The sequence below is a fragment of the Vanellus vanellus genome (genome assembly GCF_965231255.1).
Source record: "Vanellus vanellus genome assembly, chromosome: 1".
Taxonomy (NCBI): domain Eukaryota; kingdom Metazoa; phylum Chordata; class Aves; order Charadriiformes; family Charadriidae; genus Vanellus; species Vanellus vanellus.
In genome coordinates, this window is record NC_138905.1 from 204,320,905 (window position 1) to 204,337,812 (window position 16,908).

At 42.1% G+C, this 16,908-nt stretch overlaps 1 protein-coding gene across 1 annotated transcript; it reads left to right on the forward strand.

Moving 5' to 3' along the window:
• Positions 1-7,602: 7,602 nt before the first annotated feature.
• Positions 7,603-16,125, forward strand: POGLUT3 (protein O-glucosyltransferase 3). The gene is made up of 8 exons (XM_082496226.1): positions 7,603-7,715; positions 8,121-8,314; positions 9,891-10,177; positions 10,597-10,813; positions 12,199-12,395; positions 13,352-13,546; positions 14,566-14,670; positions 15,503-16,125. Exons 2-8 carry the CDS (start codon positions 8,218-8,220, stop codon positions 15,626-15,628), a joined length of 1,224 nt encoding a protein of 407 aa, XP_082352352.1. The 5' UTR covers positions 7,603-7,715; positions 8,121-8,217; the 3' UTR covers positions 15,629-16,125.
• The last annotated feature ends 783 nt before the right edge of the window (positions 16,126-16,908 follow it).

A 16,908-nucleotide genomic window follows, 5' to 3' on the forward strand; every position in this document is an offset into this window, starting at 1 on the left:
ATGTGAAAATCCAGGCTTGCACGGAAGCTTAATTTAATTCCCCTACAGCCTTGTAACACCTCCCCCCCCCCCCAACACCCTGAAATATTTCCTATTATCAGCAAATGCTTCTGATAAAAGTGATACAACCACTTTAGGAGAGAAATCATTGGAGGTTTTCCCTGTTTACTCATATTCCATTATTATAAATCCATGACATTACTTTGTCATTACATTTTCCAGAGAGTAACACAACAATCCCTCTTTCCCTGTCACCGAGCGTGACCGCACTGACGAGGGCCGCCCGCCGTACCTCATGCCCAGCCCACGGCCTTCAGCTCTCGAAGGTGGGCATGTGCCTGCGCCATGCCATGCCTGCACCATGCCGTGCCTGCGCCATGCCGTGCCGAGGCGTGATGCTCCCCGCCACGGGACGGTGACCCCAGCGGCAGGGTACCTGCCAGTACGTCTCCACGGGGTCCCGGCGCTGTCCTTCACTTCAAATACTGCCACTGTGGGAAATCCTAGAAACAGCGAGGAGGAACTTTTAAATTATGGTTGGTGGTTTGTTTGTTTGTTTGTTTTTTTTATTTTATTTTACAGCAATCTCAGTCTGTACATAAGCCGATAACAGGCAGTAACAATTAATACGCTTTAGAGAAATACATTTTTTTTTTCCCCTCTGCAATCCAGACACACACACACACACACACACCCCGACAGACAGACAGACAGGCGGGATCCGGGACGCTCGTTACTTCCCACACCGCCCGGCCCTTCCCGCGCCTCCCCCAGGCCCTGCCCGGCCCCGGCGGGGCGGGGAGCAGGCGGCGGCCGCCGGCGGGGCGCGGGGCCGCGCAGGCCCGGAGGAGGCCCCCGGCCCCCGGCTCCGAGCGGGCGCGGCCAGCGGGGCTCGGCGGCGGCGGCGGCGGCGGCGGCGGCGGGGCGATGGGGAGCCGCGGGCTGCTGCTGCCGCTGCTGGGCGCCGCCTTGGCGGGGCTGCTGGGGCCGGCGGAGTCGGCGGGCGCCGTTAGCGCCCAGCGGAGCCTGGCGTGGGGCCCCGGGCTGCAGGCGGGGCTCGCCCTGCCCGTGCGGTACTTCTACATCCAGGCGGTCAGCGCCGCCGGACGCAACTTCTCCCGCTCGCCGCCAGGTACCGTGCGTCGGCGGGGGGCGGGCGGGGGCGCGGCGTGCAGACCCTGCCCGCGGCCGCCGCTGCCTGGGAGCAGCTGGTCGGAGCTGCCCGGCTTCCCTTCCCCCTTCCTCTTCCCCTTCCCCTTTCCTTTTCCCCCCACCCCCTCATCCCCCTTCCCCTTTCCTTTTCCCCCCACCCCATCATCCCCCTTCCCCTTTCCTTTTCCCCCTTCAGCTTCCCCTCTTCCCCCTTCCCCTCTTCCTTTTCCCCCTTCCCCTTTCCCCCTTCCCCCCTTCCCCCCTCTCCCTCTTTCCCCCTTCCCCCCCTCCCCCTTCCCTTTCCCCCATTCCCTCTTCTCCTTTTCCCCTTTCCCCTCGTCCCCCTTCCCCTTTCCTCCTTCCCCCCTTCCCCTTTCCTCCTTCCCCCCTTCCCCTTTCCTCCTTCCCCCCTTCCCCTTTCCTCCTTCCCCTCTTCCATTTTCCTCCTTCTCCTCTTCCCCGTTTCCCCCTTCTCCCTTCTCCCTCTTTCCCCGTTCCCCCCTCCCGAGCTCTGGCGGTGCCACCGCCGGTCCGGGGCCGCCCCCCGTCCCCTCTCAGGGTCCCGCCCGGTCCCGCACCGCCCCGGACACACAGGTCCGGTGGGGATCGGAGCACATGGGCAATCCCCCCTCTCCCCCCTTCCTTCCTTCCTTCCTTCCCTCCCCCCGGTGCGGCCCAGTGCCTCCCCTCGCAGCCTCCTCGAACCGTGTGTGGTTTACAGCGACAAACCAACAAGCTCAAAATAAACCAGTGCTCCTGGAGCTAGTGGATGTAAAGAAACCCCAGTACTCCGCTCAGAAGTGCTAACGTAATTATCTTTAACACTGCGCGCACACCAGTTGCTTAAAATTTCCATCTGGGTAGGCACAGCACTCTGGGCTCCGTTATCCCACTGCTGCCCCGTTAAGAAGGAGTCATTTCCATCCCTGGTTTACTCAGCACAAGCACAAAGCGTCCCATGACACTTCTCCTGAGGGTGGGACTGGGATTTGTTCTGGCAGCCCAGCGGTACGCCGCCGCTCAGCTGCTTTCTGCTGCAAGCCGACGCCACACGCTCTATAGTAATAGTTTTAATTAAAAAAAAAACTTTTGCATCGCAGATTTCATAACAAAGATAACCCCGAGAACCCGCCCAGTGGAAATCCAGTGTTGCTGATTTATATAGGGTAGAGCTGGTTATTTTGCTCTGTATTATTTACTGTTCATATAGATGGTAGAGAGAGGATATGTACCAAGCATGAGCAGCCTCGTGTTGTCCTGTAGTTAGAAGGCTGCTGCTTGTGAAATGAAAGAGTAGCGATGTACTATACAGTGGATGTGTTCAGTCTGACGGAACCCCGGGTACTTCAGGTCTGGACTCTCTCCAGCTGCTGTTGCAACTTGGTGCTGGATTGCAGCGCAGTTTTGTAATTGCGCTGAAGAATGCAGTGGCGCGCTCGCTGCCAGGGAGCGGAGGCTGATTTCAGCCGTGCAGGGAGAGCCTTGGGTTCAAACAACAGGTTGCTAAAGGTAAAAAGGTGTGAAGCTCAGCTGGATTCTAATCCTAGTTTAAGTCCTCCAAGATAAACCAATAGGCCGTGGGTAGTGAGAACCTAGCTTTGACCTCATTGTGTCTGTGTATGTCTGTATTTATATTAATAAATTCAGTGGCTTTGGGAATGTTTCCAGGTCCTGATGCTTTCTGGCATGGAGTGGTCTCCATTCATATCACGACATTCCATAGTCTCCAAACCGAGGCAGTGCATGCGTGCTGCCCGCAGGAAGAGCTGTTGACTCGGCCCACGCTAACTGCTGAGCCACCCCGAGAATTATCCAGAAGGGTGCCAAGGGCCCTTCAACCATTTAGCGGTACAGTTGATCATATTCCAGTGCATGAGCACTGTTTACTGTACTCATATAGACACAGGCTATAAATTTCAGTTCTCAAATGATTTTAAATGTTAAAAATCAATTTGTAAAATGTCAGTAAGAATTGCAATTAATAATATTTATTAAGGCACTGCTTTCCAATATAAACTAAATACATCTCAAAACATCCCTGCTGGGATAGCTAAATAAATCCGCATTTTCACCTCCATTGCACAAACAAGAATACTGCAATCACAGCTGTTAAGGCTTTCCATTTTTAAAACTTGTCCTAATCTATTACTAAATTCTGTTTTGTATGGATTAGAATTTCTGTCAAGTAGGTCAGTAGTTACTGGTATCCAGTATGAAACTTATATAGAATAATTAGTAGATTTTCAGATGAGTTTTCTGAGTGTCAAGTCCAATCATCAGAATGAATGTGCACCACTGCACACCACACAATAGTTTCGACCTACAGGCTGTGAGTCTTTGACTCGTCTTTTTAGGAAGAAGTCAAATTGTCATGGTTTAATCCCAGCCAGCAACTAGGACCACACAGTTTCTCGCTCACCTGGCCTCTGGCAGGGGGGGCAGTCTAGAAGGACAGGGAGAAGAGGGAGAAAAGGAGGGGAAAGGGGGAGAATACCTTATGGGTTGAGATAAAAACAGTTTCATAGAACAATAACAGAAAAGAAAAATAACAATAATAATAGTAAAAGAATATACAAGACATAAGTCACTCTCACCACCTAGTGAATTGGCTGCCCTGCCTGACCTGAGCAGAGATTGCAGAATCCCCTCCCTGGCCAATCCCTGTGTATATACTGAGCATGACGTCTATGGTATGGAATATTCCATTGGCCATTCTAGTGTTCTGTCTATGCTCCTTCTCATCTTCTGTGGGAAGCTGAAGAGTCCTTGACTAGTATAAACATCACTTAGCAACAACTAAACCAATATGCATTATTGACATTCCTTTCATACCAAATCTGAAAACACAGCAACCATTAGAAAGAAAATTAACTCTATCTCAGCTGAAACCAGGACACAAATGCTGCAGAATTCATTCTCAGTAGAAAAAATACTCCAAGGGTTAAATAATCACTGCTGAAAATGTAGAACTTACTTTTAATATAAACTGTATAATTTTTTTCTTGGACACTTGGATCCTCTTATCCTTATTTTCTGCTAGGTTTTCCCCGAGGTTTAACAACTGCCCACCATGTCTTTATGTAGGATTGACCATGACAAAGTCAGCTGTTAACTGTTTGTCAGATGATTTACATACTCTGATAACAAGTATTTTCAAAGCCTCCCAGGCATTCTTGCAGGTTTTACCAAATACTTTGAAAGAGAAGTGGCACACCTCTTCCAGCTCTCAACTCAGCGTAGCTAAACAGAGCGCATCTCGATTACGCTCACCTTCGTACCTGCAGCACTGCAGGGCCTCCCTTCAGGTCTTTTGTTGACCACGATGCCTGGACTTTTGTGATGGTCACACACAACTCCCTACCACGACCTGTATTTCCTTGTTCCTGGATATATGCCCTCACATCCGACTCTGCTGAAGTATATGCTACACAAAGGAGCCCATTTTGCAAAGTGAACCTGCATCGTTCAGCTGCCTCTTTTTTGACTCTGTTGATTTCTCAATTTCCATCTGTGGATGAATGATTTCAGTAAAACAGTTGAGGAAAAACTCCTTTTCAGATCTTTTATTTTCTCTTCTGCATACATGTCATCCATAGGGTGACTGGGGTTTCTGTTCTCTTAACAATTTGCATAAATCAATACCTTGTTACCTTTTCTCTCTTTCCATCCCTGAACGTCTTCACTTGTTCATCCGTGCGTGGAATACCTCTTTTGCAAGCTACACAAGAGGAAAAAAAAAATGCATAAAACAAGTTTCATCATCTGAATTTCTTAAAGTATCCCATTTTGACTGTGTCTGTATTGTAGTCTCTCTTCAGGACTGGAAAATTGTCTTCTACTTAAAATGCTGCCCCAAGCAGGTTTTCAGGGTACCACAGAAGTACTAGTGGTGACGATTCAACAAGGACGTATTTTTCTTCTATAATTTCTTTGGATTGAGAGAAACAGAAGAACATGAATGAAAGCACCATGGTAACCTTCCTACAATTAAAAAAAAATCAGAAAAAAACTGTTATAATTAAATACTGCAGTAGTACTTAGAGGCCTTGGCCCCATTACTCAATGAATGTTGTAAATCACAAAAGTCAAACAAAAGTCCTGTTGCCTCCAGTGAATAATTTGTACTGACATTAAATATTCAGTCTCCCTTTTCTTCCTTCAGTGAAGCCTTTCAGTGGGGTTAGCTTTTTCCCGGAGAGCTTTGTTATCAGGTCACTCTTCCCTTATCAAATGCTTCCTGCATCTAAACTGCCACCAACCAAAACTAACGTATCCGCTGGGTAGATCTGGAGCTTCTCAGATCTCTAGAGCAGTAAGGACATAACCAGCTGGGAACAAAGACCCGCTTAGTCATTTCCTGTAGGTGAGGAAAAGGAGATAAAATTCAGTAGTATTTGACTTGTGAGTTCTCAATATTCACTCATTTTTATGAGAACTGAAAACTTTGTTTTCTCTGGTAGGAAATTTCTATACCCAGTTAAAAATCTGTTTTATAAAATGGGTAGAAAGAGCCAAAGACGTAATACCAACAGAAAACTATTGTCTCTGCGATCTTACCTCATGACATGCTCTGCATTCCAAGGCTGCTTCTTCCAGATGATGCTAGGGGATGCTCACAGGGAGAGAATACTTAAGTCAGCTGCTTTTAAGCAAGTTGGAAAAGATGGTTGTGACCGCAGTGACATTTAAAGGCAGAGATGTCCATTCCTTTGGGAGAGTCATTTATGGAATCCGTTGCCAAATTCAAAAGGAGCGGACTCACTCCTGCATTAAGACCTCTGGCAGTATTTAGTTGAATGAGGAACAGAAATTGTTACTCAGCTTTGGAGAAATGTGTCTTTCCTCTCACTTGGACTACAGCTCCACACTGTCCTGATGCAAAAGACCATTTATGAGGAACCCAACTCCCTGACATTTTCTTCTCAAGCCTTTCAAAAGACTTACCACAGTCTTAGAGTTTGTGCTGGCACACCGTCAGCCTAACACTGCCAAGTTAGCACTAAACCATGTCCCTCAGCACCACATCTACTCTTTTAAATACCTCCAGGGATGGCGACTCAACCACTTCCCTGGGCAGCCTGTTCCAATGCTTGACAACCCTTTCAGTGAAGAATTTTTTCCTAATATCCAACCTAAACCTCCCCGGAGGGAAACTTGAAGCCATATCCCCTTGTCCTATCCTCTCCTCTGATCCTATGATCAGAGCCGTTCTTACATTATCAATGTAGTTCTTTATGTCATCTTGGAAAGTAATCGGTAGCTAAATGCTGAAAAAATATGAAGGGAACAAACCTACTTCTGCCTCTTCTCTGATGTTGACTCTGCTTGCAAATACACCAAAACAAGTTGAGGGGCTCCCAAATTGGGAGCCAGTCTGAATCAGTTCTACTCGCACAGATCCAAGCTGTAGAGATCCAAAGCTGTGATGGTCTTACCACCCTGACACTAAAGAATTTCTTCCTAATATCTAATCTAAATCTACCCTCTTTCAGTCTAAAACCGTTACCCTTTGTCCAGTCACCACACTCGCTGATAAGGAGTCCCTCCCCATCTTTCCTGTAGGCCCCCTTTAGGTACTGGAAGCCTTCTCTTCTCCAGGCTGAACAACCCCAACTCTCTCAGCCTGTCTTCATAGGAGAGGTGCTCCAGCCCTCTGATCATCTTCGTGGTCCTCCTCTGGACCTGCTCCAATGGGTCCATGTTCTTGTGTTGGGGGCCCCAGAGCTGGACGCGGTACTCCAGGTGGGGTCTCACAAGAGCAAGTTTATTTATAGAGCAATCCACTCTTGACAACAGTATCTGGAAGAATCTGAGTTACTCAGGGTTCTCTCTGTGAAAAGGCATGACATCTGTTGTCAGAAAATACGTATCTAAAATCATAAGAATTCTGCCTAGTTTAATCTGGAGACTTGCACAGTAATTGACCTGAATCCAATTTCAAGATGCAGTGCTCTAAGGAAGACATGATTGATCGTTAAATGACTATTGTACTGATACACCACACTGGTGATTTCTGCTGTCCTATTCATGGATGCAAAGTATGTTAAGATATGGATTGTATAGAAATAACTGTAATATCTCAGTCTTTTAGTGCTGTTGGAACATATTCAGACTTTAGTAACATCTTGATTTTATCTGGATTTTTCCATTTCTGTTTCTTTCTGAATACTATTTTGTGGTAACATTCATTACATTTGTTTGGTTTGCAATGGTTAGACTATAACATTTTGCAAATAATCTGTTCCCCTCTTTTTTGAAGAATAAAGTTGATGATTACCATTTGTGACAGAAATAAGGGAATATAACAGATTTACGCATATTCATGTTGTGCAAAAAAATATTCCATGCCCAGTTAATAAGTCACAGTGCATTAATGATGAAATGCTGGCGATCTTTAAGCACAGGTCAGGCAGATGTCCGGGAAACATCTCTCCTATCATTGTCTCATCCCTGCTTTTCAGTAGCTGGGACTTTAAATTTGCAAGACAGTCAGCTGCAGCCCAAAGGTGAACAATTTGTATCTGACTCCTGCATGCTGCAACTGCCTTTCCACAAGCGGGCAAGTATTCTTTTCTCCTGTTATTTTAACTTGGTTTCCTCTCTCTCTTACTCTAGAGGAAACGATTGTTCCTCAGAGCACTAACTGGAACACTTAGTATTAAACCTAATCTTTGCTTCACAATGCTGTTAGCCTTTCCTTCAATGTTGTAATCATTATTTAACTTGACCTCCATCTACAGGTTTTCTATTTATTAGGTATGTGATGATCAAGAAAATTTGGTTGGATGATCTTCCATCACTGGAAATCAATTTTACCAACTTGGTATAATCAAAAATTTTCCAGTGCAAAGTTAAATTAAGTGCCGTGGGCATAATCCAGTAGAGTTTGCTCTCACCTTTATTTCATATATGTGATTCTAATAGCTTAAAGTGCTTGTGTCTGTTTTTATTTTCCTCTTTTCAGGAAGAACACAGTTTAAGGTTGTAATTAAGGCACTTTCTCCAAAAGAAGTCCCCAGAATTCACGCTCCTCGCCCTTTGGATAGAAATGATGGCACATTTCTTATGCGGTATCGGATGTATGGGAGTGTCAGAAAAGGGTTAAAAATTGAAATACTTTATGGTGATCAGCATGTAGCTCAATCTCCTTATATTTTGAAAGGTAAGGGTATTTTTTTGATTTAATGTAATGTATGATGGTAGCTGCAGAAATGCTATGGGCTAATTTACTGCTAGAGGAGGAGCTGGGAAATTAGAGGTTGGTTTGGCCTTGTTCATGTACTCTCCTCACAAAGATTCTCCTTATATAGAGGAGTAAGCGGTGACAATCTCTATACATTACCAAGTTACAGGACATAGATGCATAAGCATGGAGATTATGGCCTCTGACATTAAGGTGATGTGTCTGGACATCTCTTCCCTCTTGCATAAGGAAATTGATCTCTTCAGATTTGGTAGGGACAAAGAGAGCAACGCTTGTACTTTTACTGTTTTCAAGCGGGTATTCACTTAAACATTGTGTTATTTTTATCTGAAGTAGAAAATATTACCTGCAAAAGCAAGGAATTTGTGTTGTTCCCAACACTTTATAATTCAAATGCCTGTGATTTCTAAAAAACGTGATCCTTCATAACAACAAAGAGAGTATTTCTTTAACCAGACAATATTTAACTTTGTTTCCATCAGCAGAGTTTAATTCACTGCAGGTCTGTACTATGGAAGAACTATTTAAAAGCAGGGAAAACAAGGCAAATTATTCTCTCATTGCAGCTCTGCTTCTTTACCTTCCTTCTCTTGCTCTCAAATGGACAGCTGTTTAGCAAAGGAAAAGATAATATAAAGTTACTTCTCTGGAGGCTCTGGTTTCAGTTCGCTACTACTTCTTCTAACCAGAATTTGGTCATGGGGTTTTCTTGATAAAATTTCCTAAATACAAACTTAGAAATATCTTCAAACTGAAATGAAACTGTCCTGAGTCCTCAGAGTAGTAATATGCCTCTTTTTGCTGGTGCACGTTTGCCAGCAGCCATGGAACTATGACATGGGACAGAACCTGTTTTGATTAGAAGTCCATGAAATAAGGGCTTTTTTTCACACTCTACACGGGTCTTGCTTATACCTAAGCTCTCTGCTTCAAAAGGACAGAACAAAAGGACAGAAAGAATAGTTGATTATACATAAAAGAAAACACCTTATGCCAGAGGCAAAGACTACTGTATCAAAGTTCTGAATTAGGCTAAAATTGAAACTGTAATACCTGAGCTCTGGTAGTTACGGACAGTTAGAACAATTCTGAATACCCTATGTGGTTGGTGCGTAGCTCAATAATGGAGCTTCATTTTGCAGATAATTTCCCAGGAAAACTTTAGAAAACTTGGAATCACAGAATCACAGAATGGTAGGGGTTGGAAAGGACCTCTGGAGATCATCTAGTCCACCCCCCCTGCCAAAGCAGATTCACCTGGAGCAGGATGCACAGGATGGCATCCAGGTGGGTTTTGAATATCTCCAGAGAAGGAGACTCCACAGCCTCTTTGGGCAGCCTGTGCCAGTGCTCTGCCACCCTCAAAGTAAAGAAGTTTTTCCTCATGTTAAGTATAAAAAGTAAAGAAGTTTTTCCTTATTCTGAATAAAAAATGTCAAGCCACTGTAATGTCTACATTTATATGTCTATGTGTTCGGGGAATTATGATCTATGTAGAATCACAAATACAGTCGCTCAGTGCTGTTTTCTGCAGGACCAGTTTATCATGAATATTGTGACTGTCCAGAAGAAGACTCTGAGATCTGGCAGAACATTATGTCTTGTCCATCCCAAGAACCACAAATTACGAAGGACTTCATTTCTTTTCCCACCATTGACCTTCAACGAATGCTTAAGGAAATCCCAACAAAGTTCAGTCAAACAAGAGGTGCTATTGTTCACTACACTATTCTCAATAATCACATCTACCGCCGCTCCTTAGGGAAGTATACGGACTTCAAAATGTTCTCTGATGAAATGTTCCTGTCACTGGCAAGAAAGGTAACAGTTTCGATCATTTAAGCCTATGAAGTCATGTTCTAATATGGCAATACTGCATTTGTTGTTGTACCTTCTGATTTATAATTCTTGAACTAAGATTTGACTTTTTTTTTTCATCAAGATGACAGTGTATCTTAGGGATAATGTGTGGGGGCTGAGCTTGACAGTAATGACATTGCTAGGGAAGCTGCAGGGCTAAGGCCTGACTCTGCGAGCCTTTTCCTGGCCTCTGTGAGTGTCCCTTTCATACTTGCTTGCAGGGCAGAAACTCGAAATTCATACCTTAAGCTCAGCAAAATCTATTAATTATCTAGTAGGCTTATTGATTCTGTGTGACATAAGAGAGCTGGGGAATATATGTAAGAGTGACAAACAGCTTTTATCTTTGTGTCATTATCCTTTCTTGGGTATACATTTAGGTTCGTCTTCCTGATGTGGAGTTTTATCTTAATGTTGGAGATTGGCCAGTTGAGTATCGGAAAGCTAATGATACACCTGGTCCCATACCTTTCATTTCGTGGTGTGGATCTGTGGATTCAAGAGATATAGTCCTTCCAACATATGATGTAACCCACTCGACTCTTGAAACCCTGCGTGGAGTCACAAATGATCTCCTTTCTATTCAAGGAAATACAGGTAAATTATACATCGTGGATTTTAAAAAAAAAGAATTTGTAGATGCCATCAAAGAAGGAAGTTGCATTCAAATAATACATTAAAGTCTTTAGTTCACAAGTGCCTTAGGAGGTCTCTTGATACAATCGGGTTAGTCTTTACAGACTGTAAACACTTCCAGTGCTGCTACTAAGCCGGTGTTTAATAAGGATTTAGAGCCAAAAGTTAAGAAGTCCAGTTTACAATAATAGTGACTTTTAACTTAAAGGTATCCAGAAGATAGCTACTGTGACCTGTCAAAAGAAAGATATAATTAAAAGGCCTTTCTCCTCAGTGAGGGACTTGAATATGTTCCTTCTAATCAAATAGCAGTCCCTTTCCTGACAGCGATGTGAGCCAATGTTCTGTTTACATAAAAATGAATTTGAATCCTGAAAGAAGGAAACCAGTGTTATGCTGCAGCCCCTTTCAAATAGGAAAATATTGTCTGAATAAAAAAATACCTCAGAGTGGGATCTTCTGAGTTGTTTTTCTAGCTTTGATGGAAGAGTCAGTTTTACTGACAGGTGTCTTCCCCTGTCCCCCCCCCCTCCCAAGGAAATTAATGAATACTTAGGGATCAGACAAACGGCATGAACAATACCAAAGGAGTAAAACTTGAGTGAGGAGGTATTTCTTTTTATTTGATTAGTTCACAGTTTGTCTTTTCTTCTTTGGTTTTAAAATTAAGTACTTTAATTCAGTTATCAGTTTGGAGTACTCTCTGTTCACTGATGCAGTACAGCTGCTTTTCCAATTAGGACACAGTAAAAGCACACCCCACTTTAGGAGGTCCTTTAAAGAAATTTCCAGCAGAAGGATGAGGAAAGACATACTGAATGTTTTTAAAGGTGAGCAGTACCCAGAGATGAAGTCTTTCAGGCTCTGGCTAAGTATCTTGAGGACACAGTAGCCATTTTTTTTTCCTTTTTAAGTCATCATTAAGTGATTCCTGAAAGACCTAACTAAATTGCTGGGTAACAGAAGTGGATTTTATTAAAGAAATTTTGGTTATTGTGGCAGGCTTTACGGATGGAGTATTACTTTAATTATTAGCATTTTACTTACATAATTTGATTATAATCCCTTATGTAGCTTTCATGGTATTTCAAGTTATTTAAATATAAAACTGTTGAGTGGAAAAGCAATTATCTACTTTTTCTTTTATATGTGGCTCGGTTTCTAATCCCAAAATTCAAGTTAAAACCCTGTGATTAATAAGTGGTTATGGATTCATGAGAAATCAAGCCTGTTTTACCACATCTCTGAGTGTAATGTCACTGTCATTGCAAGTTCCTTGTTTGCACTAAACGTATCATGAACATTTCCTTACTGTTTGCTTTTATCTCATCACTTAATGCTCATAGGCCCGTGCTGGGAAAACAAAACCGAGCAAGCCTTATTTAGAGGTCGAGACAGCCGAGAAGAACGTCTCCAACTTGTCAAGTTATCCAAGGAAAATCCAGAACTACTAGATGCTGGAATAACAGGATATTTCTTCTTCAGAGAAAAAGAAAAAGAGCTGGGAAAGGTTCCGCTGATGGGCTTCTTTGACTTCTTTAAGGTAGCCAGGAAATTACAGTCTTGGATTAATTTTGCTGTCAAGTTCTTACGAACTGAAAAGACAAGGCTTACTGTTGCTAATCCAATTCAGTAAACAGAACAGTTACGCTACACTGGAAACACAGGTCCGTTCGGGGTAGATAGACCACCTGTAATCAAAGTCATAGCACGACACACTTCTAAAGAAAGCCGCTCTACTTCTTTCATGGAGTCCCTTAGAGAGAGTTCTTGGAGATTTTTATTTTTCCTTAATAGATTAAGAAATCTGATTTCTCACCATCAAGGTTTCTTTTATTTGGGGTAAATATGAAAACAATGGACATAACTTGTGTCTATTGCAAGTACATTACAGATGTCAGAGTCCTTGTAGCAAGTTGGAAAAACAGAAGGGTGTTTTTCTTGCACTTTAACACACTAATTCCACTGCAACAGAGGTATTAAAAATAAAGGGGACAGAGTTCTGTAAAAAGCAATTATAATATATGGCAATTGAAGTTCTGTTCCGGAGAATATATCAGAAATGATGTAACAAGCCAAAAGCATTAGCCAGAGTAGTACATTCATGGTTTCTTTTAGTATAATGTTTCAGTTTATTCTACATAATAATATCATTTTAAATCTGAATAAATTTACTCTTTTTTATTTAAGTATAGATTAGTTTTATTTCCTTCCCAGCTCTACCCCTTGCTCTATCCCAGGGCACTTTAATACAATACCCATCAGGCAGTTCATGTGACACAAAGTTTAATGACTGTCAATCTTGGGTTGAAAACAAATCCTTTTTCCATTATGTTATCCGGAACACCATGAAACTACACCAGCTAAACAGTAAAACAGGTTTGAAGATGAGAATTAATAAATACAATTATGTCTTGCCTGTTAAAATAATCTTTTATACAGTCAGTGTTCCGATTGAAAACATTTCACCTTTTTTCCCCCTCTATCTTCATATTGTAGTACAAATACCAAGTGAATGTAGACGGGACCGTAGCAGCTTACAGGTTTCCATACCTCCTGCTGGGTGACAGCCTGGTGTTGAAGCAAGATTCCCAGTACTATGAACACTTTTATGTTGGATTAAAACCTTGGAAACATTATGTTCCTGTTAAGAGAAACTTAGAGGACTTGCTAGAGAAAATAAAATGGGCTAAGGTAAGTTCCATTACTAATTCAAGTTAAAAGTGATAAACAAACATGTAAACAATTTATCTTAATACTCTCTTCTTTTTGGATTTCCACATAACTATTTTGCATCAACTCTATTGAGATCCTGGGATTAAGGAAGTACATTTTGTTGTTAGTACAAGATGAGAAGGCCTTAATTCAAGTAATCATCTGTATTCAGGGAAATACTTAAGAAGTCATTTTAGGTATGTGCAGAAGTGTTTCATGAGTCAGAGCCTTAGTATACTGACTAATGCAGGTAATTGTCAAAGAAAGGCCCAGAATCCTAGATACTACTTCATTAATTAAATCACTTTTTTTAGGTTCTGACTAGAAGTCACTGCATGTTCTGTTTGAACGTACAAAAAAACTGCTGCTCTGTAACATGCTTAGAATGAGAGGCTGGAATTCTGTAACCAAACAAAACAATAAAATTGTGTGGTTGAAAGCACCATTTGTGCTTTAAGTTTAACTATTACGTTAAAAAGCATAGGAGAAGTTTCTGTTCTGAGAGTACTTTAGTTTTTCATAAATAATCAAATGAGAATACTAAAAGCTTTGAAATGCAGACCTAAAGAACTTAAGAGTAAGTACATAAATTCAAGCAGAGTTATTTTTAAAAGGAAGACATGGAATTCAATTGCATAGGAGAGGACAATAGCTGTGGCTTTGTCTTCTGTAAAACTGTGCGGGAGATGTCAAATCTGATTTTGAAGAGACTTGTGGCTTAGACAAAACAGTAGAGCAGTAACCAACTGAGTTTTCAAAATTGTACGATTATCCATGAAAGTTGTTATTGATAGCCCTAAGGTACCAGCTGTGACCATAAAAGCAATCCAGTATGTTAAAAAAATCTGCCATTTAAAGAGCGCCTTTGCAGTCTACCATTAATTGCACATGAGGTTGCAGATTTGAATGGCCCCTTTAATAAAATTTCTAATGCCACCCAGGCTTTGAATAACTCACCGATTGCTCTATTATTCATTCATTTTGTCTCAATTTTCCAGGAAAATGATGAAGAAGCAAGAAAAATTGCTAAAGAAGGACAATTAATGGCACGAGAATTACTTCAGCCTCACAGGTTTTACTGCTACTATTACCAAGTGCTCCAGGTTAGTACAACAGATCACTACTTCTGCTACCTATGCTACAAATTTCATATTCAGTCCTTACTTACATCTATAGCAGACACAGTTCATATTATTCAGAGATCGCTGTGAAGAGCTTTGCTAAAACTTGCTTCATCATTGAAGAGGCAGTTGGTTTACAGAATCAGGTATTTTAAAAATTTTTTTGCCCCCCTCCCCACAGTCAGACCTGTTTTCAGTGTCACTTGGTATGTGGTTTCTAATAGACTCACACAACTGTCTGTACACAACTTTTTTCCTTTTTCCCTTCATACTTATCCTTCATGAGCTACTCCGCTGTATTACAAAACAGTGAATACATGGAAAAGAAATTCCAGACATATGGCTAGTAGAGTGGTAAGGCGTGAAGCAGGCCACATAGTCATTGCTTCCCTAGGAGATGCAAATCTCTAGTGAAAGAAGTTACTGTTCCCTGAAAGTACTAATTTCTTTTTCCTGTTTTGCCATGCAGAGTTAGATCTCAGCTTCAGCAGCCACAGGTTGACACAAAGTTTGGAATTGTTCAGTGTACAAAAATGACAGCATTATCTGCATAAAGTGGTTAGAGGCACAAATAATGACAATATTCAAATTACCATTAATAATAAGACAGGGGAAAACATTAAAGGAGGTTTTGAGAGGCAATGTAGCTTATTAGTAGGTGTGTTACAAAGACACCTTGTAAACAGGCTGTAAACAATGACATAAGGAGCCTGAATAAAGGCAAGCTTGTGAGTGGAAGGAAGGAGGAAAATTCTGTTTCATGAATTATATGGTGGTGCTGATAGCATTCTTAAATGTTGTTTACATATTTCAGAAATATGCCAAACGCCAAGCCAGCAAACCTGAAATACGGGATGGAATGGAACTTGTACCTCAGCCTGATGACAGAGACTCAGTGTGCAGTTGCCACAGGAAAAAGCCTTTAAGGGAAGATCTATAACTGTACCGGATGGAGAAAATCACCCACTTACAATGCAAGAATTTAAACAGGAATTAAGCTGTGAAATCTAAGACACTTATGCACTAGCAAACATCCTTAGTTATGTATTCTTCTTGCATTTACATATCCTTTTTCACACTGACTCTGATCTACAACGCTGGTTCCCACATTTTTGCCTCCATGGCCACCACCAGACAGATACCAAGCCCAGAATGGGGAGCATCTCGGGGATCTGTTTGATGTGCTGCATCATCAGGAAGAAGAGCGCTGTGCTGCTCATGTTCCAGCTGGGACCTAGTTACCAAGTTTTATGAGGAACCAGTCATCCACAAAAGATCTTCCATGAGTCAGTGCAAGTTATTCTAAAGGAGCATTTGCAACATACTAAAACAGTGTTACGATTTCTTCATAAAGTTTACCTCAGTGTTAGATTGTTCCTTGTATCCAAAACAATTTTCTAACTAGACAAAGAAAATGAATATTTGAGATTTACAGATATCAAATCCAGTGTTGCTTTTTGTGGTCTATGACAGATAACAAAATAGAGAACATGATATAGTATTTATCAATTTCAGAGGAAAATGGAGAGGAGGGGGAGAGATCAGAATAATATTTTTATAAGCACCATGGCTGTGAATCACCAAAATTAAATGCTGCTTTAAAGGAGGCTGTAGCTATCACAATCACAGTGCTTTGAGTGCCCAGACACCACTCTGAAGACCTGTTCCGCGCCAATGACCATGTCTGTGAATATAGGCACAGATCCACAAAAGGACTTAGGAACTTCAGGTGAGGACAGGTGAAATACTGGGGTCTTAGTTCAACAATACAGTCTACAGTATTCTAGGCTGCTTGAATATTCACACATCTGAAATTTGTTAGTAGAGCTTTAGACTGCCTAGGTTTTGCTTCTGGATGCCACCATCTTTTTCACTTGAGTTAATGAACTACCTTCTCCTGTGCCTGAGTCCTCAGAGGGATCTTAAGCCATATTCTGAATTTAGATGATACCTGACCTTATACTGAGATCAGACAGCAGATCAGACTTCATTGTTTTGGTTCATACATATGACAGAAATACCTATGCTGCGCTTTCTATGTAATAGTCTAGGGGTTAGAGACCATACTAAACAATCTGGAAGGCAGTAGTCCTCCTTGGTTTGAACCAAAGCTATTTTTCCAGAGAGTGCCTTAGCTCCAGACTGGCGAAGAGGTCTTGTTGTGCAGCTATGAAGGTGACAATACAAAATTCACAGGGCCAGAAGGAGCTGGTCATACCA